This window comes from Macaca mulatta, chromosome 16 (assembly GCF_049350105.2).
Source record: "Macaca mulatta isolate MMU2019108-1 chromosome 16, T2T-MMU8v2.0, whole genome shotgun sequence".
Lineage (NCBI taxonomy): Eukaryota > Metazoa > Chordata > Mammalia > Primates > Cercopithecidae > Macaca > Macaca mulatta.
This window is the reverse complement of record NC_133421.1, coordinates 69374582-69401438: the sequence shown is the minus strand read 5'-3', so window position 1 is coordinate 69401438 and position 26857 is coordinate 69374582. Positions and strand designations below refer to the sequence as shown.

At 52.6% G+C, this 26857-nt stretch overlaps 1 protein-coding gene and 1 long non-coding RNA gene across 15 annotated transcripts in view; one reads left to right on the top strand and one right to left on the bottom strand.

Annotated features, from left to right (window-relative positions):
• The window catches only part of DCAKD (dephospho-CoA kinase domain containing), a 75291-nt gene that overhangs the window by 30751 nt on the left and 17683 nt on the right, over positions 1–26857 (top strand). For 9 of the 14 annotated variants that reach the window (XR_013405800.1, XR_013405807.1, XR_013405805.1 and 6 more), the window contains one exon: positions 1074–2388. The exons of 4 other annotated variants lie outside the window; for them this stretch is intronic. Coding sequence is in view for 6 of the 10 variants with exons in the window: in XM_077969465.1 (XP_077825591.1) it covers positions 1074–1365 (292 nt within the window). In the remaining 4 variants the exon portion in view is untranslated. 14 annotated transcript variants of the gene reach the window in all.
• On the bottom strand, positions 14385–17271 carry LOC144335788 (uncharacterized). Its single transcript, XR_013406947.1, has 3 exons — positions 17216–17271; positions 14954–16448; positions 14385–14658 (listed from the first exon to the last, which is right to left on the bottom strand). It is a non-coding gene; the product is annotated as an uncharacterized LOC144335788 (long non-coding RNA).

Sequence of the window (26857 nt, the reverse complement as noted above, 5' to 3'; positions counted from 1 at the left end):
TACACTCCAGCCTGGGCGACAGAGTGAGATTCTGTCTCAGAAAAAAAAAAAAAGAAGGAACCAAACTGTAGTGATCAAACCCTTCCATTTTATAACTGGGAAAACTCAGGCCTAGTGACACGGCAGAAAGACCCCAAATGGTAGAAAACAGCTGCTGCAACCCTTTCTGCTCTTCTCCTCATTGAGGGGCTGAAGTAGCTCTTAGAGCTAGAGGGGTGTTAGAGATAACCCCGCTCGGACGACTGACTGTAGCCCAAGGCAAGAGAGGGAGTTTCCTGAGGAAGGACCCAGATGGTGACCTCAGGGTGGGTGAAGGAGGTATTCTTTAAATTTCTCTTGGAGTTGGGAGACTTGGTATTGTCCAACCTAATCTGCAGTGCTGAATCCTGTCCCACTACTAAGGGGACTAATTCTCATGTCCTTGATCCTCTTTGAAGCACCTTGGGCTTGTCTGTCCCACATGATCAGTGGCATTAAGCACAACAGATACCATCTCAGCACAGTCCTTTTACTCTAAATGTTCAGGGGAGGGGTGTAGCAGCAAGGAGAGGGGTCTTTGTGATGGCCCAAGGAGATATTTTTGATACTGCAGGCCCAGGCCCCCAGGGGAACCACAGGAAGCGTCTAGCTCACAGGCATAGGCCTTTCAGTAAAGGTCACCCATCCAGGGATCCAGGATGTAGCCGGTTCCAGGTGATGAAATCTTCCCACTTTATGACTGGGGAATCTCAGGTCTAGTAGCAAAGCAGAGAGACCCCAGATGGCAAAACAAAAACAAAAACAAAACAACCTGTGGCCAGAGTTCCCCTCCTTGTTTGTATTAAGGGGTTTTGGTAGCCCATAGAGCTCTGGAGTCCTCGCAGTGAGTGGAGTGGGGTGGGCGGCAGCCAGAGAGCTTCCAGGCCTCCCTCCCTGGCTGTGGGACCCTGAGTAGCCCAGAGCAGGGTAGGGCTGGAGGGAAGATCCAGTCTCCATACTCTCTGCTCCAGGCTGGGCCTGGCAGGGCTGCCTAGCCCTGTAACTTGGGGTGAGAGGGAGGCAGGACCTACAGTGCCCTTTTGCCCTGTCCTTAGTGACCGGGACACACAGCTGGCACGGCTGATGCGGCGGAACAGCCTGAACCGCAAGGACGCAGAGGCCCGCATCAATGCCCAGCTGCCCCTGACAGACAAGGCCCGCATGGCCCGCCATGTCCTAGACAACTCGGGCGAGTGGAGCGTCACCAAACGCCAGGTCATCCTCTTGCACGCTGAGTTGGAACGCTCCCTGGAATACCTGCCTCTGAGGCTCGGGGTCCTCACAGGGCTCGCTGCCATTGCCAGCCTCCTCTACCTGCTCACCCGCTACCTTCTGCCTTACTCCTAGCGAGGCACTCAAGGCAGGGAGCCCCAGGCCTCCATCTGTCTCCTTGGAGGCTGAAGGCAGGTACACATCCTGTTTCCTCCCAGCTCCCTCCACACCCACACCCACCCACCCACACACACACACACACGGACTCTCTGAACTGGGGCTGGGCCTCTGTACCAGGCCATCCCTTCTCTGGAGTGTATCCTGTTTGAGGTCAAGAAACAGCCTGCTCTCCTTCCCACCTTCCCCAAGCACCACCTACAGAACAGCAGCTGTGATGGTGTGTGAAAGCAGCAGTCAGAGACTGCTATACATTTCTGTGGGCGGGGGTAGGGAGTACTGGCTCTGTGGCCCTCCTCAGAGCTGGGAGGCAAAGGGTTCACTGGGCTTGAACCCTCTCTGAGCACCTAACCCATTATGGCTTAAACCTCCTCAGTGGACCACGGAAAATCATGTTGGACCAAGGGTTTCCATGTTCAAACAGAGTCAACAAGGCCCTCCCCTAGGTTGAGCTCCCGGCCAGCACGCAGCAAGGATTCTCTCGTGGGTAACGCTGTAGCAGGCAGGGCCAGCCTCTTCTGGGAGACCCCTCTCCCCATGTAGGGTTTGTGCAGTGCTCTCACATCCTGCTCATTGCCTCCCACCTGCTCCTCACCTGGACCTCTTGGTACTCCATGTGCACCATGCTTGCTATTTCTTGCCTCTGTGCCTTCAACCTGCTGCTCCTGGTCTGGGATACCTTTTATTTTCTTTATTTCTTTTTCTCTCTCTCTCTTTTTTTTTTTAACATACAACTAACTCTCAGTTCAGGCACTGTCTGAAGCCCCAGGCTGGGTTAGGTGGTCTAGGATACCAACTCCCCCTCAACGTTTCACCTTAATCCAACAGTACGGTAATTAGCCAAAAGTTGCCTGGTTTTTCCTACTAGACTGTAAGCCCTCAGGGGACAGGGACAGTGTCTTACTCATCTCTGTGTTCTTAGTGCACAGCCTGGCCCGCTGTTGTTTAATAAAGTGTGTGATCTGAAATGCCCCAGACCAACCAAGGTTCCCAGACTTGGCTTCTTCCCACACCGGACTGGAGTCCTCCCAGAGCCCAGCGGGAGGGAGGGCCCCAGGAGGTACACTCACCATCAGGCTTCTCCCTGGGTCCCAGTAGGACTGCAGCCAGGCCCAAGGTACCTTTGTGAGACGTGGATAGAGGGGCTGGGGCAGCTTCACACCTTGCCCTGCCTCCCCATCTGCCTTCCCCATCCCAATTAGACCAGCGCAGACATCAGCCTTCCCTGCCAGGGCCTGCAGACCTGCTGATGTGTTGATCCTGCAGCCAGAAGCCTATTAAGGCTAGAAATGAGTGTGACGGATGCGAATGCTGTGGTGGCCATACTTAGTGCCCCCTTTCCCAGAGCTGCTTGTGCTGAGTCTAGCTCATTAACTTCCTGCAAACCCCTAAGGGGCAAAGAAGGGCCAGGTAAGGCAGTGGTGGGCTGCCGGATGGGTGGCCAGGCAGGATGCGGGTGGCAGGAGCCTGCCGCTCCCTCCGTTTGGTGCGATCCTACAGGAGGGGGAAAGGAGAGGGAAGGTATGGACCCCCACAGTGCCCTGTCACCCCAATAATTGAGGAAATGGCACTTCCTTGTATCCACAGTATGCCAGGCACTGCTGGATGTGTAAGGCCTTATAGTTAACATAACACAGATTATTTCCATCCCAGGCTCAGAAAGCTGGATTTGGTCCAGGTTGCAGAGCCAGGCTTCTGAACTCTCTTCTGTGCCCTGAGCCTCTTGTCAGGAGGAGCTGGAGCCTGGGGTTGGGGCTCGGGCTGGGGTTCTGGCTCCGCTTGCCATGTGACCTCCTGCCTTTAGGGTTTTTTTGTTGTTGAGAAGGAGTCTCGCCCTGTCGCCCAGGCTGGAGTGCAGTGGCGCCATCTCTGCTCACTGCAAGCTCCGCCTCCCGGGTTCATGCCATTCTCCTGCCTCAGCCTCCCGAGTAGCTGGGACTATAGGCGCCCGCCATCACGCCCAGCCAATTTTTTGTGTATGTATATGTATGTATGTATGTGTGTGTGTGTGTGTGTGTATATATATATATATATATATATATATTTTTTTTTTAGTAGAGACGGGGTTTCACCGTGTTAGCCAGGATAGTCTCGATCTCCTGATCTCGTAATCCGCCCGCCTTGGTTCCCAAACTGCTGGGATTACAGGCGTGAGCCACCGCACCCGGCCCCGCCTTTAGTTTCTACTCAAACATCATAAGGCTTCATAGTGGAGGACACTGAAAACCCTTAGCAAACTGTAAAGTTCCAGAGAATTAACTTCTTCCCTGACCCAGTGAGCTGAGCTTGAAGCAGGAATGTCAGAGCATGGCAGGTGTGGAGAAACCTCTGATTCGACCCTGCCCTGTCCGGGCCTCGCCACAGCTCCCTCTCCAGCTTCTCTTGCCTCCCTGCCTTGGGCTCCCCTTGCTGGCCTTGGGGGTCCAAGGCGGCCTTAAAACAAGGCCTACTTTCTCCGAAGGGGACGAGGTTGAGGCGGCTCAGCAACCTCAGAGGTCGGGCCACCGGTACCCAGGCCCGCGCCCGAGCCGGCGGCTTGCCGTTAGGCCGGCAGGTGGCAGCACGCTCCCAGGCTGGGCCGGGCCTCCGCGGCGGGCCCTCGCCGAACCGCCTAACTGTCGTCCTCCCGGGCCGCGGGCGGCCTCAGACTCCTGCCGAGCTGCGGCCGCGGGAGCGCGGGCCGGGTGGGCGCGGAGGCTCTGCCTGACTGCAGGCGCTAACTTAAAAGCTGAGTTGTTCCCCCAAGTACTCTGAGCCTGGGCCGCGGGCCCCGGATGCCAAAGAATGTGTCCCCTCTGCCCACCCACCGCGAAGGCCACGGGACGCTGCAGCCTCCGCGTTCCGTTCCCTCACTTTGGGCCTTAGCACCTGGCGCGGAGCAATCAGGACACCAGCGAGGGTGCAGACGCACACACCTTCTGGCGGGGGACAAAGGGCACAGGCAGTCCTCTAAAACACCCCCTGGTCCGAGGGTCATTCGCAGTTTCACAGTTTACAAAGCACGTTCCGGTTATCCCCTTGAAATCTCCCAGCTGTGTGAGGGAGACAGGTCCAGAATTTTACAGAGGCTCAGAGGTTGAGCCAAGGGGCCCAAGTAGCCAACAGGTATAACTACCAAGCTTCTGGACTCCCGGTACAGTGCCCGTCCGGCTATCTGCACTGCCCCTGTTATACACTTTGGCTCTTTAGTAATTGACAACTCTTCTTCAAATGTTCATTCTCTCTCTCTCTCTCCTCATGGGGGGCAGGGCAGAGGCAGGGGAAGGTTTGGGGCATTCCATGATGAGCCTCCATGGCTAGAAATTGAATGGGAGCAGGATAGGCGTGCTGCAGAGCGCCCTTAGTTCTCGCAAAGGCACTTTAGGTCAGAAGGAAACAGTCTCAGAGCAGAAGGGGGAATGCCAAGGCAGTGATGACTTAAGGCCATGGGGGCATATAGGAGTGGGCAGGGAGACCCCCGGACATGGTGGGAGAGAAGGAGCAAAAGGAAGGAGGTGATGTGGTGCTATAGGTTGCTTTCCTGCTCCCTCCAGGAGAGACGTGGCTGGTGGTTCCTCATCCCACCTGCAGAGCTGAGGCTGCACCCAGCTGGGACCCAAACCTGCCTTTCTTTGCTTCCCACCTTTCCTTCCCCTCCCAGTCACTCAGATTCCAATACAATTTCCAGCTAACCAGCATGTCGATAGAACAAGTCGGGCGGCCGGATTGCTGGCCAATTACAGGAAATCATTCTGCTCCACAGCTCAGTGCTCAGGGAGGGAGAGGGAGGGAGGGATTTCAAGGGAGCAGGTGCCCAGCTTGCAGGCTGGGAATGGGCTTCAGGCAGAAAGCTGGGAGTACTGCAGCCCCCTACCCCTGAGGGGTGGAGGGTGGGGAGGCTCCTGGGGGGCAGTCCAGCCCTAGGCTCATCCTCAGCCTTATGTGGAGCTCTGGATCCAGCTTCTCCCCATCCCTGTGATGGGGAGATTGGTAGCCCTAGCCACTAAGAGAGACTGAACTGGGAGCTGAGTGTGGATGAGAGTTCGGAAAGCGAGACATCTTAGTGTCAAAAGGGATAGAAGCTGAGATAGCGGGACCACCCTCTCCCAGAGCCCTGTGCACCGAGGAGTGGGCGTCTGATGGCCTGGAGGCTGGGGTCCACACAAGCAAGACCTGTGCTCTCACAGCCTGCTGTGGGCCAAGGGGGTACCTAGGAGGACAGGGGAAGGGGTCAACAGGGAGTGGAGAGGAAAGGGGCTACAGCCCGCAGCTGAGTGAACTAGCAGCAGCCTCATGTGGTGAAGAAGTAAGTCTTCCACCCCAAAAGGTAGGGCACAGAAATGTGGGAGAGGCCAAGGTCCCCTGCCCTCACTGTCCCAGCTCCTCTGCCTCAGCTCCCGCCTCTGACCCTCAAGAAAATTTCACTCAGATGAAAGGACCCCAGCTCCCTTCCTCTTTCCTTGGGTCTGAATCTACCTCTGCCTTCTATGCCAACCTGGATGCCTCTTTGCCAGCCCCACCTCCTCCCATCACATCTCTCCCAGAACTGTTCCTGTGCCCCAGGCTGCCCTACCCCGCTGACCAGAGATGCTCTGCCTCGCACACAACGGTGAGCTTTTCTTCCCAGCCCTTCCCCTCTACCCTCAAAGGACTGGAAGATCCTTGAGGAAGAGAAACTTCCCCGTGGGCTAACTTCACCCAGTGAATAACTATTGTTGCTGTTTGTCTTGAACCCCCAAAAAGGCAACTGTGACCCAATAATCTCCTCCTCTGCTTCAAGCTGTGGCCACCTCCCAGGCCCTTCTCCAACCCCTCAGGATCTCACTGCGCTTCTCCCAATTCCGAGCCCTCCCCTTCTGTCCCCTCCAAGTGGGTCCTGGGATGGATTCACTGGCAGCTCTTTGGCCAGCCCAAGAGCAGAGGAGTGGACAGACATGGGAGAGCAGACGGGCTTTGGAGCCCAGTGCACCCAGCATCAAGTGGCTCTCAGGAAAGACCTGAGTGATTGCACCTAACAGCAAGGCAATCTCCAAGCAAGTTTGTTTGGAGAGGTGCATGGGGAGAGCAGGGTCAGCGCCCAGTGACCCCTCCTTCCCCGGGTTCTCTAGCCTAGTACACAGGCTCACACTCCGCGGTGGAGGTGTTGGGGTTGGCCCTGTGTGTGACCCCCCCCCACCCCCCGGCACACGGTGGCCGCGCCTCCGCTCAGATGAACTGAGCTGAAGCCGCGGCTCCCGGGCTCCTGGCGCAGCCTCCGCCATCCCTCCCTCGGGCGCTGCCTCCCGCGGGCCGGGCGCCCGGTGCTCGGCGATCCGGAAGAGGGCGCCCGCCCGGCCCACGTCCGTCGTGTCCCCGCCCGGAGCGCCGCGCTCGCCAGCCCGCGGGCTCCGCGCCATCGATCGGACCGCAGGGACCCGGGCGAGTCGCCTTCCCACCCCTCGCTTTTCGCTTTTAATTGAAGTTTGTTTGAGCAGAGCGCGGAGCGGGCAAAGGCAGAAACTAAATATTTAGTTGCTGCAAATTGGCACCTCCAGATCAATTACCCGGCCGGTGTCAGGGCCCGCGCCGCCCCACGCACCCCGCGGAATCTCAATGCCACTCTGCCCCCGCCTGGGCCGCCTGCGCCGCCCTCCTCCATTCCGCTGCACGTTTTTCATCAGCTCCAGCCATACATCACCAGTGGCCACGAGGGAACAGATTTTCAATGGGAAAAGTTCCCCGGGAGGGTCCTCGTTGCTGATTCCCGCCGCGCCCTGTGCTGTCTGGCCCCTGTCCCCACCTGGCTTGTCTGATGGAGACAGCAGATGGGTGGAGTGAGCTCCAAAGCAAGGACTTGGGGTCAGGAAGACCAGGCCCTATCCTAGGAACTCCCCTTACCCGCTGGGTGACCTTGAGGAAGTTACTTATGCTCCCTGAGCCTCGGAGTCCCCCCATAACATGTGGGCTCAAACTTCACCTTGTGGGGTCAACAGCATGGAGGGACAGCACCCTGCCCAGAGCTGGCACACAGTGACTTTCCACAGATACTAGTTCTCACCCGCTACGGGGTAAAATAGGCTCTAGAATGAAGTGAGGGACAGTGAGTTCCAGGCGACTCAACCAAGCCACTGAAAAATACCAAAGGAAAAGCAGCAGTCAGCATCCCCAGAGTGCCTGGAAGGGGCTGGACATGCCCCAGGACCCTGGTCAAGCTCCATCAGGGAAAGTCCTGACCCCCAGCCCGAGTGCATCTGGGCACAACCAAAAGAGAAGCTGCTTTTCCAGTACCAGGGGTGGAGAGTGAGAGAGCCATGATCCCAAGGCCGCAGCCAGGCAAGCAGGCAGGAGGGATCTGAAGAAGGTCACCAAGGGCTCCTGACCCTTGCCAAGCTAAGTACCAGGAGGCCAGCCCTGTGGCAGGGGGAAATCAGGACAGCTGGGCTGTAGTTGAGGCTTTGCCTTCTCCTGGCTGCATGTTGCTAGTCAAGTACTTAACCTCAGTTTTCCACGTATAAAATGCGGCTGACACCCTCTACCTCCCAGAGCATTTGTGAGGAGTCAGTGAAGTATGGGAGAGGGGAGGAAACTCACAACCGGCATGAAGAAGATGGGGCCAAGTTTGTGTGGGAGTCTCCTTTCCCATGCTCAACACTGCTCCCATCCCAAGAGCCCCTGAGGGAACTGGAGTCAAATGCCTACCTAGCCTGGCATTTTTAAATGTCTGCTCTGCCAGAGTGACAGGGCCTCTGGGTGGGAGGAGAGTTTAGGGGAAGACTGTGAGCCTCAGGCTTAGTGCTTTGAGAGCCGTTTTTTAAAGAATGAAGCTCCTCCCCCGCCAGCACTACCCCCAGCTATCCCGCCCCCAGGATCTCAGTGCAGGAGTCAGCCCCACCTGGAGGAAAGTTATTTTCCCATCAAATCCTGAGTCCAGGTGGAAAGGCAAGGTTGACATGGAATCCAGAGTCTGAGTTCCCTGCCAATGGGAAGCAAACTCACTCCTTGATTTTCCCACCTGTGAAATGGGACCACAGCCAGTACTTATGAGGTGCTATTTGAACTGGTGTGTAATCTCTTTTATTATTTAGTTAGTTAGTTATTTTGAGGCAGAGTCTTGCCCTGTTGCCAGGCTGGAGTGCAGTGGTGTGATCTTGGCTCACCGTAACCTCTGCCTCCCGGGTTCAAGCAATTGCCCTGCCTCAGCCCCCAGAGTAGCTGGGACTACAGGCGCGTGCCACCATGCCCGGCTAATTTTTTGTATTTTAGTAGAGACAGGGTTTCACCATGTTGGCCAAGATGGTTTTATATCCTGACCTCGTGATCTGCCTGCCTCGACCTCCCAAAATGCTGGGATTACAGTTGTGAGCCACGGTGTCCGAACTTTTATTATTTTTTTTATTTTTTTAGAGACAGGATCTCACTCTGTCGCCCAAATGAGAGTGCAGCAGAGCCATCATAGCTCACTGTAACCTTGAACTTCTAGGCCCAAGTGACCCTCCTGAATAGCTAGGACTACAGATGTGCACCATCATAATGCATGGCTAATTTTTTCTTTTTCTTTTAGGGTCTTACCATGTTGCCCAGGCTGGTTTCAAACTCCTGGTCTCAAGTGATGCTCCCGCCTCAGCCTCTCAAAATGCTGGGATTATAGGCATGAGCCACCACACCCAGCCTGGGGTGACCTCTAGAGACTGCTGAATCCATTGCTCTGCCTTCTACACTCACTCTTACCCACCCCACCCCTACCTGCAACATGATTATCTCTGCTGGCAAAACAACCCCACCAGCCTCTTTGGGGATGGCAGCCCACCATTTGTCAAGCCAGGAAGTCCTTCTGACAATCTACCTTAAATCTCTCATTGGTTCCCTCAGGGAAAATTGAAAGAACGAACAGCAAAAAGATAAATGTTTATGGATAGGCAATGTCACACTATTTTTTTTAAATACCCCCAAAGAGGGTGGGGGGACGGGAATTACCTTCGGACACAATGCTCTTTACACTAAACATCTTGGCGATAAATATAGCTGTGTAATTCTTTTTTCTCCTTGGCAGAGAGAAAGGCTGAGGCTGGGCAGAAAGGCAGAGGGACCCGAAAATATAAATCAATATGTGACTTTAATATATGTGCTCTCGGTGTCTGTGTGTGCTGGGGGATTATTAGTAACCTTGATTCCAGCTCAGTGTCCATGCGAGGCGGGGAGATGTGCGGCCCCCAGGGAGGAGAAGAGAAATTAGGAAGCCAAATTCTTCTCCTGATTGACACCTGGGTAAACATTACCCTGGCAGAAAGGGAAGAAAAAAAGATCAATGCTGGGTATTTTTATCACGTTCCAGGGACAGACGGGGGGAAATTAAAGAAACAGTCCCCTAGCATCACTGAATATGCCCATCTTCAAGGAGTAGCTAGATAAGGCGGAACCCAGGTGGAGGAGCATGGGTGGGAGAGAAATGGGCATGTTCCAGGGAGCAGTGGCCATTGCTTCTTCTACCCTGATGTGTGTGAGTGGCAGCAGGTACAAAGGAGCCATGCCTTTAGTTGCAGGGCAAAGGTACCAGCTTTGACGGGGAATCGTAAGCCACAGAGTCTAACTCAAATCAAGACTCCAGCTTCAACAGAGGCCCAAGAGGCATTCATCTTAATGGAATTTGTCAGGGGGCTGTTTCTAGTGGAAGATTCCTAGAGTGTGGGGAGGGGGCAGTGGCTGCAGCAGGGGCTGGGGGTAGTGAGTGATCCAGTGTGGGTCGATGCCCATGGGAAGCAGGTACATCTCTCTGGATTGTCTCAGATCTAGAGTCAGGAAAACCTGGGCCTCCACCCCTTCCTGGCTATATGACCTTGACCAAGTCATCTGACCTCATAGAGTATCACCTTCCTTGTCTGTAAAATAGAGGCAGGCGTCCCCCATCCCACTGGTCTCAGAGTTTTTAAATGAGATTATACAAAACACTGGACAGGGCTGAGGGGCTATTGCTATCTGGGGAGCCCTGCCCAGTAGAAATATACTGAGAGCCACCTATGCACTTAAAAAAATTTTTTTTTAAATTAATTTGCTTTAGAGACAAGGTCTCCCTCTGTGGCCCAGGCTGCAGTGCAGTGGCACAATCACAGCTCATTATGGCCTCAACCTCCTGGGCTCAAGTGATCCTCTCACCTTAGCCTCCTGAGCACCTGGCTAGTTTTGGGGGATTTTTTGTTAGTTTATTTGTTTGTATTTTTTGTAGAGATGGGAGTCTCACTATGTTGCCCGAACTGGTTTCAAATTCCTGGCCTCAGGTGATCCTCCCACCTCAGTCTCCCAAAGTGTTGAGATTACAGGAATGAGCCACTGCACCCAGCCCATATATGTACTGTTAAATGTTCTTTTTTTTTTTGGAGATGGAGTTTCGCTCTTGTTGCCCAGGCTGGAGTGCAATGGCGCAATCTCTGCTCACTACAACCTCCGCCTCCTGGGTTCAAGTAATTGTTCTGCGTCAGCCTCCCGGGTAGCTGGGATTCAGGCATGTGCCACCACGCCCGGCTAATTTTGTAATTTTTGTAGAGATGGGGTTTCCCCATATTGGTCAGGCTGGTCTCGAACCCCCAACCTCAGGTGATCTGCCTGCCTTGGCCTCCCAAAGTGCTGGGATACGGGCACGAGCCACCGCGCCTGGCCAATGTACTGTTAAATGTTCTAATAGTCACATTTTAAAAGGTAAAAACAGGCCAGGTATGGTGTTCATGCCTGTAATCCCAACACTTTGGGAGGCTGAGGCAGGAGGATCAGTTCAAGACCAGCCTGGGCAACATAGGGATACGTCGCGTCTACAGAAATATTAGCCAGGAGTGGTGGCACATAGCTGTAGTCTCAGCTACATGAGAGGCTGAGCTGAGAGGATCACTCGAGCCCAGGAGGTTGAAACTGCAGTCAGCTGTGATTGCACCACTGCACTCTGGGCAACAGAATGAAACCCTGTCTAAAAAAAAAAAAAGTAAAAAGTAAAAAGAAACACTTCAAATTAAATATATATATATATTATATATAATTTTTTTTTTTTTTTGAGACGGAGTTTCATTCTTGTTGCCCAGTCTGGAGTGCAGTGGCGCAACTTCGGCTCACTGCAACCTCCACCTCCCAGGTTCAAGCGATTCTACTGCCTCAGCTTCCTGAGTAGCTGGGATTGCTGGCATGCACCACCACGCCCGGCTAATTTTGTATTTTTAGTAGAGACGGAGTTTCTTCATGTTAGTCAGGCTGGTCTCAAACTCCTGACCTCAGGTGATCCACCCACCTCGGCCTCCCAAAGTGCTGAGATTACAGGTATGAGCCACTGTACCCGGCCTCAATTTAATATTTTTTAACTTAACCCCATATATCTAAAATATCATTTCAGCACGTGGCACTAGCCACATTCCAGGTGCCCTGAAGCCACATGTGGCGGGAGCTATCACATTGGGCCAGCACAGATCTGGAATGAGAAGCCCGCAGGATAGGAGCTTCTGCCCCGACCCCTGCCCCCCATGATAGTGAGGAGGGACCTCTGGAGGCGGAAGGTGAAGTGAACCCCTGAGAAATACAAGGCAGAGCCCCCCTTTTGCTGGGGGTGGGAGCAACTTTCTGGCTTCTGAGGCATTACAGTGCCCCAGCAGGGACTCTCTGGGGGAGGCTGCCGACTGACTAATGGCCAGTTCGCCAGGATAGGGGCTGGGCTGGGGCAGACACTGAGCTCCGCTTTCCGGAGTTCCCTGGCAACTAGAGCAGCTGGTTTGCAGGGAAGAGCCTGAGAGCTGGGCTTGGGAACTTCTCATTCCCAGTCAGTGTCTAGTCTGGCTGTAGCATCTAAGGTAAGTCCCCTCTCGGAGCTGCACCATCACTCAAATGGGAATAGCTGTGATCAACCCTGCTTTAAAGGCTGTAAAAAGGTTTCCTGCACAAAGACAGCGTGCTTATAAGCCACGAACGTGCGAGAAAAGAGAAAGTGAGGAGGGAGAGAGAGAGGGAGGGAGCCCCTTTCAAGGCCGCCTCTCCCTTGGTTGGCTATTGCTGGCTGTGCTCCCACAGTCTGCAGGGACCCTCCAACTTCAGGGGGAGGCTGGAGAAAGAGGGTAGGATGGGACGCCCAGAGAGGGTGTGATTTTCTGAGAGCCACACAGCACATCCAGCAGTGAGTGCGCTGGACACGCTGGGTTGGGGCCAGGATACCCAGGCCCTCCTTCTCAGCTGCTCTAGGCGTGAGAGTTTATGGGATGGAGTGGACAGGGCTATTTTGGGGCAATGCGAGGGCAGCCGAATGCTGGCAGGGAGGCCCTTGTGGGTCTAGTCTGACATTTTCTACTGATGCTGGGAGCCAGAGAAGAGGACCTGGAAACCTGAATCTCTCACACCTGGGCCAGCTGATCTTGTGCCCAAGTGGTCACAGCCCCTACTTCCCACTGGTCTTCCCTGTCCTAGCTGCACAATTGCCCTGCCTGGGAAGGAATGTGGAGAGAAGCACCAGGCTACCCCAGGACCAAGCCCCCAGCCCACCTTCCAGGTCCCGAGAGCCACAGTGAGCCCTCAGTTATATCTTTTTTTGTTTTGTTTTTTGAGTTTCACTCTTTCCAGGCTGGAGTGAAGTGGCGCAATCTCGGCTCACTGCAACCTCCACCCCCCAAGTTCAAGTGATTCTCCTGCTTCAGTCTCCGACTGGTTGGATTATAGGCACTGCCACCATACCCGGCTAATTTTTGTATTTTTAGTAGAGACAGGGTTTCACCGTGTTGGCCAGGGTGGTCTTGAACTCCTGACCTCAGGTGATCCACCTGCCTCAGCCTCCAAAAGTGCTGGGATTACACTTTGAGGTGCCCAGCCCCTCAGTTATTTCTTCTGCAGACTCTGCAACTAAGGAATAGATCTGGGATTTAACTTTTTTTTTTTTTTTTTTTTTTACGGGATCTCCCTCAGTCACCAAGGCTGGAGTGCAGTGGCACAAACATGGCTCACTGCAGCCTCAACCTCCTGGGCTCAAGAGATCCTTCCACCTCAGCCTTCCAAGTAGCTGGGACCCTAGGCATGCAACACCACATCCAGCTAATTTTTTGTATTTTTGGTAGAGACCAGATTTCGCCATATTACCCAGGCTGGTCTCAAATTCCTGGGCTCAGATGATCTACCTGCCTTGGCCTCCCAAAGTGCTGGGATTATAGGTGTGAGCCACCTGGCCCAGCCTCTTATTTATTTATTTATTTATTTTTACCCCACATCTTGCTCTGTCACCCAGGTTGGAGTGCGGTGGCATGATCATAGCTCACTGCAGTCTATAACTGTTGGGCTCAAGTGATCCTCCCTCCTCAGCCTCGAAAGTAACTAGGACTACAGCTGCATGCCACCACACCCAGCTAATTTTTTTTCTTTTTTTGTGCAGATGGGGCCTTGCAATGTTGCCCAGGGTGACTCGGACTCCTGGCCTCAAGTAATTCTCCCACCCCTGCCTCCCAAGGTGTTGGGATGACAGGCATGAGCCTCTGCACTTGGCTTTTCTTTTCTTTTCTTTCTTTTTTTTTTTTTTGAGACTAAGTTTTGCTCTTGTTGCCTAGGCTACAGTGCAATGGCACAATCTCAGCTCACTGCAACCTCCCCATCCCAGGTTCAAGCAATTCTCCCGCCTCAACCTCCCAAGTAGCAGGTATTACAGACATGCAGCACCATGCTCCGCTAATTTTGTATTTTTTAGTAGAGAGAGCATTTCTCCATGTTGGTCAGGCTGGTCTCGAACTACCGACCTCAAGTGATCCACCCGCCTCGGCCTCCCAAAGTGCTGGGATTACAGACGTCAGCCACCGTGCCCAGCCGGCCTTTCTTTCTACTTTCTTCTTCTTCTTCTTCTTTTTTTTTTTTTTTTTTGTGGTGTGTGTGTGTTTTATAGTAGAGACAGGGTTTCACCGTGTTAGCCAGGATGGTCTCGATCTCCTGATCTCGTGATCCGCCCGTCTCAGCCTCCCAAAGTGCTGGGATTATAGGCTTGAATCACCGTGCCCGGCTTTTTTTTTTTTTTTTTTTGAGATGGAGTCTCGCTGTGTTGCCCAGGCTAGAGTGCAGTGGCACAATCTCGGCTCACCACAACCTCTGCTTCCCGGGTTCAAGCAATTCTCCTGCCTCGGCCTCTTAAGTAGCTGGGACTACAGGCATGCACAACCATGCCCGGCTAATTTTTGTATTTTTAGTAGAGACGGGGTTTCACTATGTTGGCCAGGCTGGTCTTGAACTCCTGACGTCGTGATCTGCCTGCCTCGGCCTCCCAAAGTGCTGGGATGACAGGCATGAGCCACCACACCTGGCCTTTCTTTCCTCTTGTTTCAGGTTTCTTCCTTCTTGTTTCCATTCTACAAAGAACTATTTCCGTAGACATCCTCTCTGTACAACTAACTTTCAGCCTATTCTTCCCAGTTAGAGACTTACAGTGATTCCTAGTGTCTACCAAATTCCCTTTCAAACTTCTTGGTTTGGCATTCTAGGAGCCCTTCACCATCAAACTCTTTCCACCTGACACAAGAAACAACCTTGTTTCCAACCCAACTTACTGTGCCAACTGGCCCTGCCTAAGGCTGTCCAGCCTCCCTGCCTTTGCCTGGGCCGTTTCTCCTCCTGCAACATCCTTCTTCCTCTCCACACCCAATTCTGCTGACTGAAATCCATCCATTCTGCAAGGCCTGGCTCAAATGCCACCGCTTCTGGGAACCCTTGCCAGGTAGCCTCATCAGAAATGCCTGCCCTCCTCTGATCCATCTCCCGTAGCCCCTTGCATGTCCCAGGCCCTGGATCTTTCTCTCTCACAGCCTCAGACTCCCGGTAAGCCTCTGGAAATGGAAGCCCCTGGAGGGCAGAGCTATCCGGGCCGTCCCTGAGTCCTCTCAGAATCCACTTCCCACCATTGTACTTCCGGTCCTGCTCACTCCCCACCCCAAAGTAACACCAAGGTCGGACGTGAGAAAAAAATAGATGAAACAAGATTTTGCACATCATATTGTAAACCCCACTCAGGCGCTCCCCTCCTCCAAATATTCTTACTGGACTCCCGCCCACCCTTGGCTCTGGTCCCTCTGGCTCCTGCCCATCATCCACCCAGTCCAGATGTCCAAGCCTGAGCAGCTCACCTGGAGAGACACTGTGTCTCTGTCTCCATCTCTTAGTCTGAGTCTCTATCTGTGCTGCCAGTAGACCTCTGGCCTCCCTGCTCAGACTGGGATCACTGGGAATGTAAGGACCTACCTTTTTTTTGTCTTTGTGTCCTTTTCCCATTCCATTCAGTGGAGGATTTCAAAAAGCTTTGGAGACACAAGTGACAAGATAAAAAATGAGAGAGGAAGCTGGAGGTGGGAGAGGTCCTACTTCCTCCTCCCCAAGGCTCGGTCACTGGCACCTTGCCAAGGTCACCTTTCAGAGCAACCCGTCACAGGCCTTTGTCAGGATCATTCATCCTCCTTTCCAGTGCCCTCCTCCCTTGCCAATCCACCAGGTTCTGCTGCCACCCCAGGCCCTGCCAGCCCTAGCTCACCTTACCAGTCCCTCACACTCCAACTCTCTCCCTCTCCCACCCCCATCTGCAACCACAGCACATCACAGCTGTCTGATTAACTCAATTGATTAATTAAGCTCTAATGAGAACCATGGTTCACCCCTACAGCTGCTGACCAGGAGGCCAGCTGTGCCCAGAAGGCCACTGGGGCTGCAGGCATGGTCTTATGAGGGCCCAAGGGCACGTAGCTCAGTGGTTGGTGCCACTGAGCCATTTGCAGGGCACAAAGCTTGCCCATGTCTAGGTCTCTCCAAGAGCCTCCATGGTGAGGGGTGGGCAGAGGGGTTGCTCCCTCAACTAATCAGGCAGTTCCAAGATGGCACATCTGGCACTGACCCTGCTGAAGGCAGGGAGGGCAGAGTAGATATTGATTGGCTGAGAGGTGCAGGGAGGGGACTAGATTCCTTCAGAGTCCCACCTTGACTCCTGGGACTTAGAGTGCCCCAGGCCCAGAGGGTAGTGAGTGTGGGGAAGCTGGGCACTGGCCAGAGGAACCAGATTTAGCCCTGCCAGCAGCCACCAACCCTGTGGTTTCTTTGCTCTGCCACCCACCCTGGAGTGCAATGGTGCGATCTCGGCTCACTGCAGCCTCCATCTCCCAGGTTCAAGCGATCCTCCTGCCTCAGCCTCCCGAGTAGCTGGGATTACAGGCACGCACCACCACCCCCAGCTAGTTTTTATTTTTAGTAGAGACGGGGTTTCACCATGTTGGCCAGGCTGGTCTCGAACTCCTGACCTCAGGTGATCCGCCTGCCTCGGCCTCCCAAATTGCTAGGATTACAGGTGTGAACCACCGCACCCGGCCAAATCCTATGGTTTCTTCCATTCCCACAACTCCCAGCCGTGTGGTGAGACAATACCCCCATCCAGCTGCTGGCTTCCAATCTCGAATAGCCGCAAGGACTCTGCAGAGCAAGTCCTCAATTCTCATTCCTCCCACCTCCAGCCTCCCTCACCACCCTGACCACTGACCCGCCCCACCCCCAGACTCTGTCCCTTGTCTGGGATAGGGGACAGATGCCCTCCATTAGCAACAATCATTGGCTGGGCACAATGGGTCACGCCTGTAATTCCAGCACCTAGTCACCTTAATCCTCAACCTTGGGAGGCTGAGGTGGGAGGATCACTTGAGGCCAGTAGTTCAAGACCAGCCCAGGCAACATAGGAGGACCCCTGTCTCTACACAAAATTTTAAGAAAGAAAATTAGCCAGGCAAGGTTGCTCACGTCTGTAATCCCAGCTACTGGGGAAGCTGAGGCAGGAGGATTGCTTGAGCCCAGGAGTTTGAGGCTGCAGTGAGCTGTGATTATACCACTGCACTCCAGCCTCAACAAAGGTGGAATCTTGTCTCAAAAAAAAAAAAAACAAAAAACAATCATCTGTTAAGTGGGATTTTCCATCTTACAGACACCTCCATGTTTGTTCTTCCCCAGAATCTCACGAGGCAAACTGAGCCAGGAGTTCATTCTAGAGATGAGGAAACTGAGACCTCAACTTGCCCAGGATCACACCCGGGCGTTTCCTGCTTCAAGCCTTTGCATTTGTCTTGAGTCATGCATGCCTCTTCAGCTTTGAAATGTCAACTTAGAGGTCACTTCAGCCAGGATGCCCCATCCCCCAGCTGCAGGTGACAGCCCCCTCTTGTTGTGTTAACTTGCTCATATCTGCCAGGGGCCCGTGAGCGCAGCTGCTGCTCCGTCTATACCTCCCGATTGTGGGAGGACCCTGCTCAGGGCCTCACAGGCAGTAGGGACATAGAGAGTATTTAGAGTGGAGGAAAGAAAGGAAGGAGGGAAGAAATGAATAAGCCACACATGGCAGATAGTCTGAGCCCCCAGTCGAATGCTGAGAGGAAGGACATGGTGGAGGATCAAGCAGGGCTGCGCAGTCTGGGCATGTCAGCTGTTGATGTGCAGGGACCCCTGCTGCACAGCCCGCTGGCCCAGATATCATGCAGATAGTCCCTTCCCCTCCCCGCTACAGAGAGGATAGGGTGGGACCAGGAAATCCTGGGAGATGGTGGAGGAAGATGGGCAGAGCAGGAGAGGGTGGGGAGGGCCCAGGAGTCAGGAAACCTGAAGTGGAGATCAAAGCAGTGGCTGGGCCGGGCACGGTGGCTCACTCTTGTAATCCCAGCACTTTGGGAGGCTGAGGCGGGTGGATCACCTGAGATCAGGAGTTCGAAACCAGCCTGGCCAACATGGTGGAACCCCGTCTCTACTAAAATACAAAAATTAGCCAGGTATGGTGGTACACGCCTGTAATTCCAACTACTCGGGAAGCTGAGGCAGGAGAATCGCTCGAACCCGGGAGGCAGAGGTTGCAGTGAGCCAAGATCGTGCCATTGCATTCCAGCCTGGAGGACAGAGCAAAATTCTGTAGAAAAAAAAAAAAAAAAAAGCAGTGGCTGGAGAGTCCGAGACCTGGGTTGGATTCCTGGCTTTGCTTGACCTCTCTGGGTGACTATGGGCAGGTGACCTCCCCAATCTGGCCTGTGAACTGAAAAAGTGTGATGGCATGGGCTCTGGGCCTGTTGTCCTGTTGAAGTCTGGGAGTTCTATAGCCCCAGGAGATGTCTGTGACTAGATGGAGGGAGTGAGATGGGGATGGACAGTAGGAGGGAGTTTCAACACCTTCTATTACCAGTGGTAGGAGGGGTAATCATAGCCAGGAGCCTCTGGGCCCCACAGAGTCCTCATCGCTCCCCGCCAGCTCCTCTTCTGTCGCTGCCCCTCAGATTCAATTACCAGCTCAGCTTTCAAATCGGGCTCCAGCCAGTAACTTTACTGGAGAAAATGATTATGTGATTATTTCAACCTTGCTCCAAATGCTGTTTTAATTGGATCTGGGAAAAGGCGATTTGGGCATCAGAGGAGCCACGCGGGGGTGGGAGCAGCATGGGAATGTCAGGCAGGACCCCCACCCGCCCATGAGGTTCGAAAGGCAGACAGGACTGCTTCCCAGCCCCCTGCCTCTCCCCAGGCCCCCCACGTTCATCCTACATCCAGGGTAAGCCTCAGTCGGAAAGAGAAAATGGGTGTGGGGGGAAAGGCTTCCCAGGCAAGTGGGTCATGGAGGCGGTTGGAGGGGACAGGTTCCTAGAAGCCTGTCTCCTGCCCAAAGCACCCCTCAGCCACGTAGAAAACTACTTTTCTGCCAATCTCCTTCCCTTCTCTGACCCCACCCCCAGCCCACCTGGAGTAGACTTTTGCTCAAACGCTAGCCCGAGGAAGCAGAGTTGGAAAGAACATTTGATTTTCCAGGATCCAGGAGGGCCTTCGAAAGGGATTTGGATTTATCTGCTCCTGGGATCACCTTTTCTCCCTGCTAGACAGATGACTGGTGTTTGTTTGAACATATGCTAACCTTTCTGAGCTTTAGTTTACCCATCTGTCAAAGAGAGGGTCCTAGGTGACCCCCAAGACCCCTCCCAGGAACGAAGGAAGCCATTTGCGCTGGTTCTCCTTGTGCCCTGGCTCTCCATGAGGCTAGAAAGTCCAGCACCAACTTTTTGGTGGCCAATTCTGCAAGGGCTTGTAGGCACCGAGCCTTGTAGAGCCCATCTGCCTGGCAGCTAAGGATGTCCCTCACCACCCCGAGCCAGAGCTCAGCCAGGTGCCAGGAGTGAGAGTGGGCCTGGGATTGGGGCAGGAGGGGAGGGGTGAGGTATGCCTGAAAAGTTGAGGGGCCAGGAGGAAGGACGCATCTTCATTGTCTTGAGGTCTGGCTTTCTCAGGGCTCTCTATAACTCCTTTTCTCAACACCTTAACAGACAGCATGTCAACACTTTTTAAAATATTGTTTATTTTGTTTAGAAATGAGGTCTTGCTCTGTTACCCAGGCTGGAGTGCATTGGCTCCATCATAGTTCACTGCAGCCTCTACCTCCCAGGCTCAAGCAATTCTCCTGCTTCAGCCTCATGAGAAGCTGAGACTACAGGTGCACACCACCGTTCCTGGTTAATATTTTAAATTTTTCATAGAAATGGAGACTTACTGGCCGGGCGCGGTGGCTCACGCCTGTAATCCCAGCACTTTGGAAGGCCAAGATGGGCGGATCACGAGGTCAGGAGTTTGAGACCATCCTGGCTAACACGCTGAAACCTCGTCTCTACTAAAAATACAAAAAAATTAGCCGGGCGTGCTGGCGGGCGCCTGTAGTCCCAGCTACTCGGGAGGCTGAGGCAGGAGAATGGTGTGAACACAGGAGTCGGAGCTTGCAGTGAGCCGAGATCTCGCCACTGCACTACAGCCTGGATGAAAGAGGGAGACTCCATCTCAAAGAAAAAAAAAAGAAAGAAAAAGAAATGGGGTCTTACTATGTTGGTCAGGCTAGTCTCAACCTCCTGAGTTCAAGCAATCCTCCCACCTTAGCCTTCCAAAATGCTGAGATTACAAGTATAAGCCACAGTGCCCAGTCAACACTTTTTAAATATTTCTTATTTTTTTAGAGATAGAGTCTTGCTCTGTCACCCAGGCTGGAGTGCAGTAGCCCAGTCATTGCTCACTGTAACTTCGAACTCCTGGGCTTAAGTGATCCTCCTGCCTCAGTCAACACTTTTTTTAAAAAATCACTTAGGTGGCTCATGCCTGTAATCTCAGCACTTTGGGGGGCTGAGGCTGATGGATCACTTGAGCCCAGGAGTTTGAGATCAGCCTGGGCAATGTTAGGAGACCTAGTCTCTACAAAAAGTTAAAAAATTTAAAAATTTAGCTGGGTGGCCGGGCGCAGTGGCTCATGCCTGTAATCCCAGCCCTTTGGGAGGCCGAGGTGGGCAGATCACAAGGTCAGGAGTTCCAGACCAGCCTGGCTAATATGGTGAAACCCCATCTCTACTAAAAATACAAAAATTAGCTGGGTGTGGTGGTGCGTGCCTGTAGTCCCAGCTACTCATGAGGCTGAGGCAGAAGAATCGCTCGAACCTGGGAGGCAGAGGTTGCAATGAGCCGAGATCTCACCATTGCACTCCATCCTGGGTGACAGAGCAAGACTCCATCTCAAAAAAAAAAAAAAATTTAGTTGGGTACAGCCATGCCTATAGTCTCAGCTAGAGGCTAAAGTAGGAGGATCACTTGAGCCTGGGAGGTCAAGGCTGCAATGAGCTGTGATGGCACCACTTATATATATATATGGCAAATATATATAAATGTGTATATATGTAGGTGTGTGTGTATGTGTATATATATACACACATACATACATATACATAATGCCTTGAAGGTACCATTTTGGAGAATGTGCTACTCACAGCAGGAATGTGTCTTCCCCACCACCCCTCCCCCACACACACCCAAGACATGGGCACTGGGACTGCAGGGAAGACTGGCCAGACCCCAGCACCAGCACTCACCTGCCATCAACATGCATCACTGGGCACGGGTGGAAGGACAGTGAGGCAGGCGCAAAGAGGACAGAAGGTGTTGGTTCAATTTATTTGCCAGGTATTGAGCACCTGTTGGGTTTGAGGCACAGGGCCAATGCCACCTCCAGGAGAATAACAATCTGGTTTGGGAGACAGGACACCCTCTTCTTAGAAATCATCTAAAACTCTGGGACAGCAGGAGAGATGGTTCAGAAACGAGGCCGTGAGCACTCAGCAGCCAGTCAATCCCAATAGAACAAAGCCCAGGGAGACTTCCTGGAGGAGGCAGTTCCAAGGAGGTCTCAGTGTGGTTTGGCTGAGAGGGGGTTGGTGGGAATTCTGAAGGACCAAACAGCAGAAATGCCCAGGGAGAAAGGGAAGCAGCGAGAGAGGAAGGTAGCCATGAGATGCTTGCCTCTGAGCCTCCAACATCCCCTAACGCGGGGAATTATAATTTCCATTTTACAGACAGGTTCAGACCTTTGTCAGGGTCACACGCAGCCAGGAGGGAACTGAAAGCAAGCTCTGCCGGTGCCCTGACCCCGTCCTTTCTCCAGCTTCACCTCGCCTCTCCCAGAGCCAGCTGGCCTCATGCTGAGGCACCAGCAGGCAGATGCAGAGGGCTCAGCTGGGAATGAGAGGCCAGTTCCCAAGAGTTTCTGGGATCCACAAATAAGATCTGAGACAAACAGGACCCCAGTCCTTCAGGCAAGTGCCTGCCTGGAGATGGGGGTTTCAAAGGCGTGGATCACGGGGGTGGGGTGGGGGGGAAATTGTATTGTCAAAGAAGAAAACCAGTGCTGCCATCCCTCCTTCACTCATTAATTTCTGGGGAAGTATTAGCTGTCAGCAAGCAGCAGCCCTCCAATTCAAATTACAGAATTTGAATTCTTAATTTCTCCTAATCCATCAGTGAGCTGCCTTCCTGGGCTAATATTAGCAGCATTGGTGAGGCTTGTAACAGTCATTGATGTCTCTAGCCCTCTGAAGAAAAGCCCTAATCAACAGAGCTGGGCCTGGGGCATGGGTCCCCTAGAGGCGGGGACTCTGGTCCCCACTCCCCAGCTGCCCCCAGTCTCCAGGAAGAGAGTGCAGAGTTTTACAAAGGTCCCTGGAGAGATGAAAGAAAGAGAGAGAGAGAGAGAGAGAGAGAGAGAGAGCGAGAGAGCGCAAAGGAGAGGTGGGGAAGATGGAATCAGAGCCTGTAGAGGCTTGGAACAAGGAAGAGAGGGAGAAAGGGGCTCAGGGAAAGACAAAATTAGTGAGACCAAAAGAGGTGGAGGCAGAGTGATGGAGAGACTGAGCCAGAGGCCCAAAGAGATGAATGGAGCCCGAACTGGAGAGGAGGAAAGGAGCCTTTCAGAACTTAGAGTCGAAGCAACCCTCGTGCAGACTCTGCAGGGAAAAAACACAGGAAAGCAAAACCAAAACCCTCCCGTGACTCCCAGGGTGTCATGGGAAGTATGGTGCCCCATGGATAACATGGCCCCCATATCACTGGGCCCACCAGTTCACATTGTCTCTAGGAGTTCTGGATCAGGCACCTTGTCTGAAATCACAGCTCAAAGACCTCCTCTGTCAGGAAGCCCTCTTGCTTTCTGTCCACCAGCACCATCTCTCTTATTTATTTATTTTATTTATTTATTTATTTATTTTTTGAGATGGAGTTTTGCTGTGTCGCCCAGGTTGGAGTGCAGTGGCACAATCTCGGCTCACTGCAAGCTCCACCTCCCAGGTTCATGCCATTCTCCTGCCTCAGCCTCCCGAGTAGCTAGGACTACAGGCGCCCGCCACCATGCCCAGCTAATTTTTTTGTATTTTTAGTAGAGACAGGGTTTCACCGTGTTAGCCAGGATGGTCTCGATCTCCTGACCTCGTGATCTGCCTGTCTTGGCCTCCCAAAGTGCTGGGATTACAGGCGTGAGCCACCGCGCCCAGCCTTTTTTTTTTTTTTTTTTTAAGATGGAGTCTCATTCTGTCACCCAGGCTGGAGGGCAGTGGCGTGATCTCAGCTCACTGCAACCTCTGCCTCACGGGATCAAGCGATTCCTGTGCCTCAGCCTCCTGAGTAGCTGGGACTACAGGTGCATGCCACCAAACCTGGCTAATTTTTGTGTTTTTAGGTAAAGACAGGGTTTTGCCATGTTGGCCAGGCTAATCTCAAACTCCTGATCTCAAATGATCCACCCGCCTCAGCCTCCCAAAGTGCTGGGATTACAGGCGTGAGCCACTGCGCCCAGCTCACCAACACCATCTCTTCACTGTTGGGCAGTAACACTCTTTCCTGGTCAGTCACCCAGGTCCTGAAGACACTCTGTGCTGCTGTGTCTCTCTCCACGCAGGTGGGAAGAACGTGGGAGGCTAGGCTGAGCACCATTTGTGCACTTCTTTTTGTATATTTTTTGAGACGGAGTGTCACTCTTTCGCCTAGGCCAAAGTGCAGTGGCAAGATATCGACTCACCGCAACCTCCACCTCCGGGGTTCAAGCGATTCTCCTGCCTCAGCCTCCTGAGTAGCTGGGATTACAAGCATCTGCCACCACGCCCAGCAAATGTTTTTATATTTTTAGTAGAGACAGGGTTTCTCCATGTTGGCTCGAACTCTTGATCTATGGTAATCTGCCCACCTCGGTCTCCCAACATATGTTCACTTCTTACTTAATCTCTTCAACAAGGCAAGAGATACAGACTTTTTTTTTTTTTTTTTTTTTGAGATGGAGTCTAGCTTTGTCACCCAGGTTGGCATGCAGTGACACCTGGCCAATTTTTGTATTTTTAATAGAGAAGGGGTTTCACCATGTTGACCAGGGTGGTCTTGAACTTCTGACCTCAAGTGATCTACCCGCCTTAGCCTCCCAAAGTGCTGGGATTACAGGTGTGAGCCACAGCACCCGGCCGGTACAGACTGTTATTACCCCCATTTAACACATGAGAAAACACACCTTAAGTCACTTGCCCAAAGTCATGGGGCAATGACATGGTGATTTTGGGATTTGAATCCCAGTAGGCTGACTCCAAAGCAAAGCACTTAACACCATGTTGGAGAATCTTGGGAAACCCCCGGGGGTGTATATGGTGTAGTCCCCATCCTCTTGAACTACCAAAGGTTGTGGGCCATGCCAGGCCTGCCCCATGTCTTCCTCATGTGACTCCAGTTCCATCAGCCAGTCTTCTTACTAACATCCAGATAGCCTCAGACCCTCCGCCCCCATCCAGCCAACCCTGTCCCTCCCACCTGCCTTTCCATCTCCCTGAATCCAGGCCTTCACCTGGGCAGGCCCAGCTCAAGTCAGGCTTTCAGCTGGAAGCCTTTCCCTGCCTGCATCCCTAGCTCCATGGCCTGTCCCTCTCTGACCCAGTCTTTGTCCTTTCTGTGAATTTCCTGCCTCCTCAGCAAGTTCTGAGCCTCTCCATGCACAGCCAGGTGCCCTCTGATGTCCTAGGACCCAGCTTTGCCCAGACGTGTGCTCAGTAAATATTTGTGGACTTATCAACTGATTGATTGGTGAAGTGAAGACAGGAGACCTGGGACAAAGATGCCTGAGAACTCAGCAGTGTCCCTCTCAGCCTGGGCTCTAGGGAGGTGTTGGGGAGCCTGACACACACAGGTGGGGACTCCAGGCCCCAGCAGATGTGAATGGCCAGCTGTTGGTACTCCCAGCTGCCTGCAGGTGACCCTGTCTCCCCAGGGTGGGAGGATTTGGGGATGTGTGTGGGGGAGAGGGAATTTGGGAAGTGAGTGCTTTAGGCTGCTCTGAAGCTCCCCTGGCCCCCAGGCTCTGCCCAGGAACCCAGGGCGGGAGGCAGACTCTAGGATCTTCTCCAAGTTGAGATGCCTCTCCCCACTCCCTTTGCTGCTCCTGCTTCTTCCCTAACCCCCACTGGAGAAGCTGGGCCTGACTAGAACTATTTTGGGCCAAACCTCTGAATTATACATGGTCTGGCCAGTAAGCCGGCTCTTCCGGACCAGTGGCAGTGGGGGTTGGGGAGTAGAGTGATCACTGCATTTCTCTTCCCATGTAAGTGTCTGAGTTTGTGCAGGTGCCAGGCAGAGTGTGATGGGGTGGCATACATATGGGTCCACAAGTAGAAGGTATGGGGTCCCAGAGACATTTTCCTTTTCTCTGAGGCTCCAGGTTGGTGGGCCCCTGGGCTCAGTACTCTGTGGTTCCCAAATTGTGTGTCTGGGCAGAATGGGCACAGGATGACTTAGGTCATCATCCTATTCCCATCTTGCCCCTGCCTTGCCTGCCCATGGGATCCTCAGGAGCTAGGTGGACAGAAAAGACATATCACCCCATCAGGGCCAGATCCAGGAGACGGGAAAGAGAGGCCATTAACTGCCTGAAAATATTAGGTTGTTGCAAAAGTTATTGCAGTTTTTGTCATTGAAACTAATAGCAAATTACTTTTGCACCAGCCTAATAATAGCAGTAATAACCACTACGAGTTGAGGACCTCCTCTGGGCTTAGGTATTTTACATATATTAATTGAGTTAAATGTCATAACACTTCTATATGCTAGGTACTTTTAGCCCCATTTTATTGATAAGGAAACGAAGGGTCAGAAAGACTAAGTAACTTGCTGAAGAATGCACAACATGGAACTAATATAATCAAGATTCTTTTTTTCTTTTTTTCTTTTTTTTTTTTTGAGACAGAGTCTCACTCTTGTTGCCCAGGCTGGAGTGCAGTGGCGCAATCTTGGCTCACTGCTAACTTTGCCTCCCAGGCTCAAGTGGTTCTACTCCTCAGCCTCCTGAGTAGCTGGGATTACAGGCATGCGCCACCATACCCGGCTAATTTTTATATTTTTAGTATAGACGGGGTTTCACCATGTTGGCCAGGCTGGTCTCAACCTCCTGACCTCAGGTGATCCACCAGCCTCGGCCTCCGTAAGTGCTGGGTTTACAGACATGAGCCACTGTGCCCAGCCTAGAATCAAGATTTAAACAACTAAGAAAATAAAGCAAGCCATATCCTGGGAGAAAATATTTTCAATACATATATCTGACAAAGAACTTGTATCCAGCAAACTCTTACAATTCAATAGGAAGGAGACAAACAATCCCATTGTAAAAGGGTCAAAAGAAGAGATAGAATGGCCAGTGCGTTCATGAAAAAATATTCAATATTATTCATTATCAGGGAAATGCAAATTAAAACCACAATTAGATACACTGCACAGCCATTGGAAGACTGACTATGGTAAGTGTCGATGAGGTTGTGGAGCAACTGGAACTCTCACACGCTGATAATAGAAGTGTACAATAGTACAACTACTTCAGAAAACAGTTTGTCAGTTTCTTGAAAAGTTAAGCATACAATAACCACAAGATTCGGTTATCCCACTTTTAAGTATTTAACCAAGAAAAATGAAAATATATGTTTACTCAGACTTGTATGTGCACACATGCTCATGGTAGCTTTATTCACAACAACTGAAACCCTGGAAATAAGACAAATGTCCATCAGCAAGTGGCCAGATTGTTAGTGCAAACAATGGGATACTTAGGAGCAACAAAAAGAGTAAACTACCGCCATAAAAACAAGGATGAATCTCATCAACATCCTGCTCAGTTAAAGCAGCCAGAAACCAA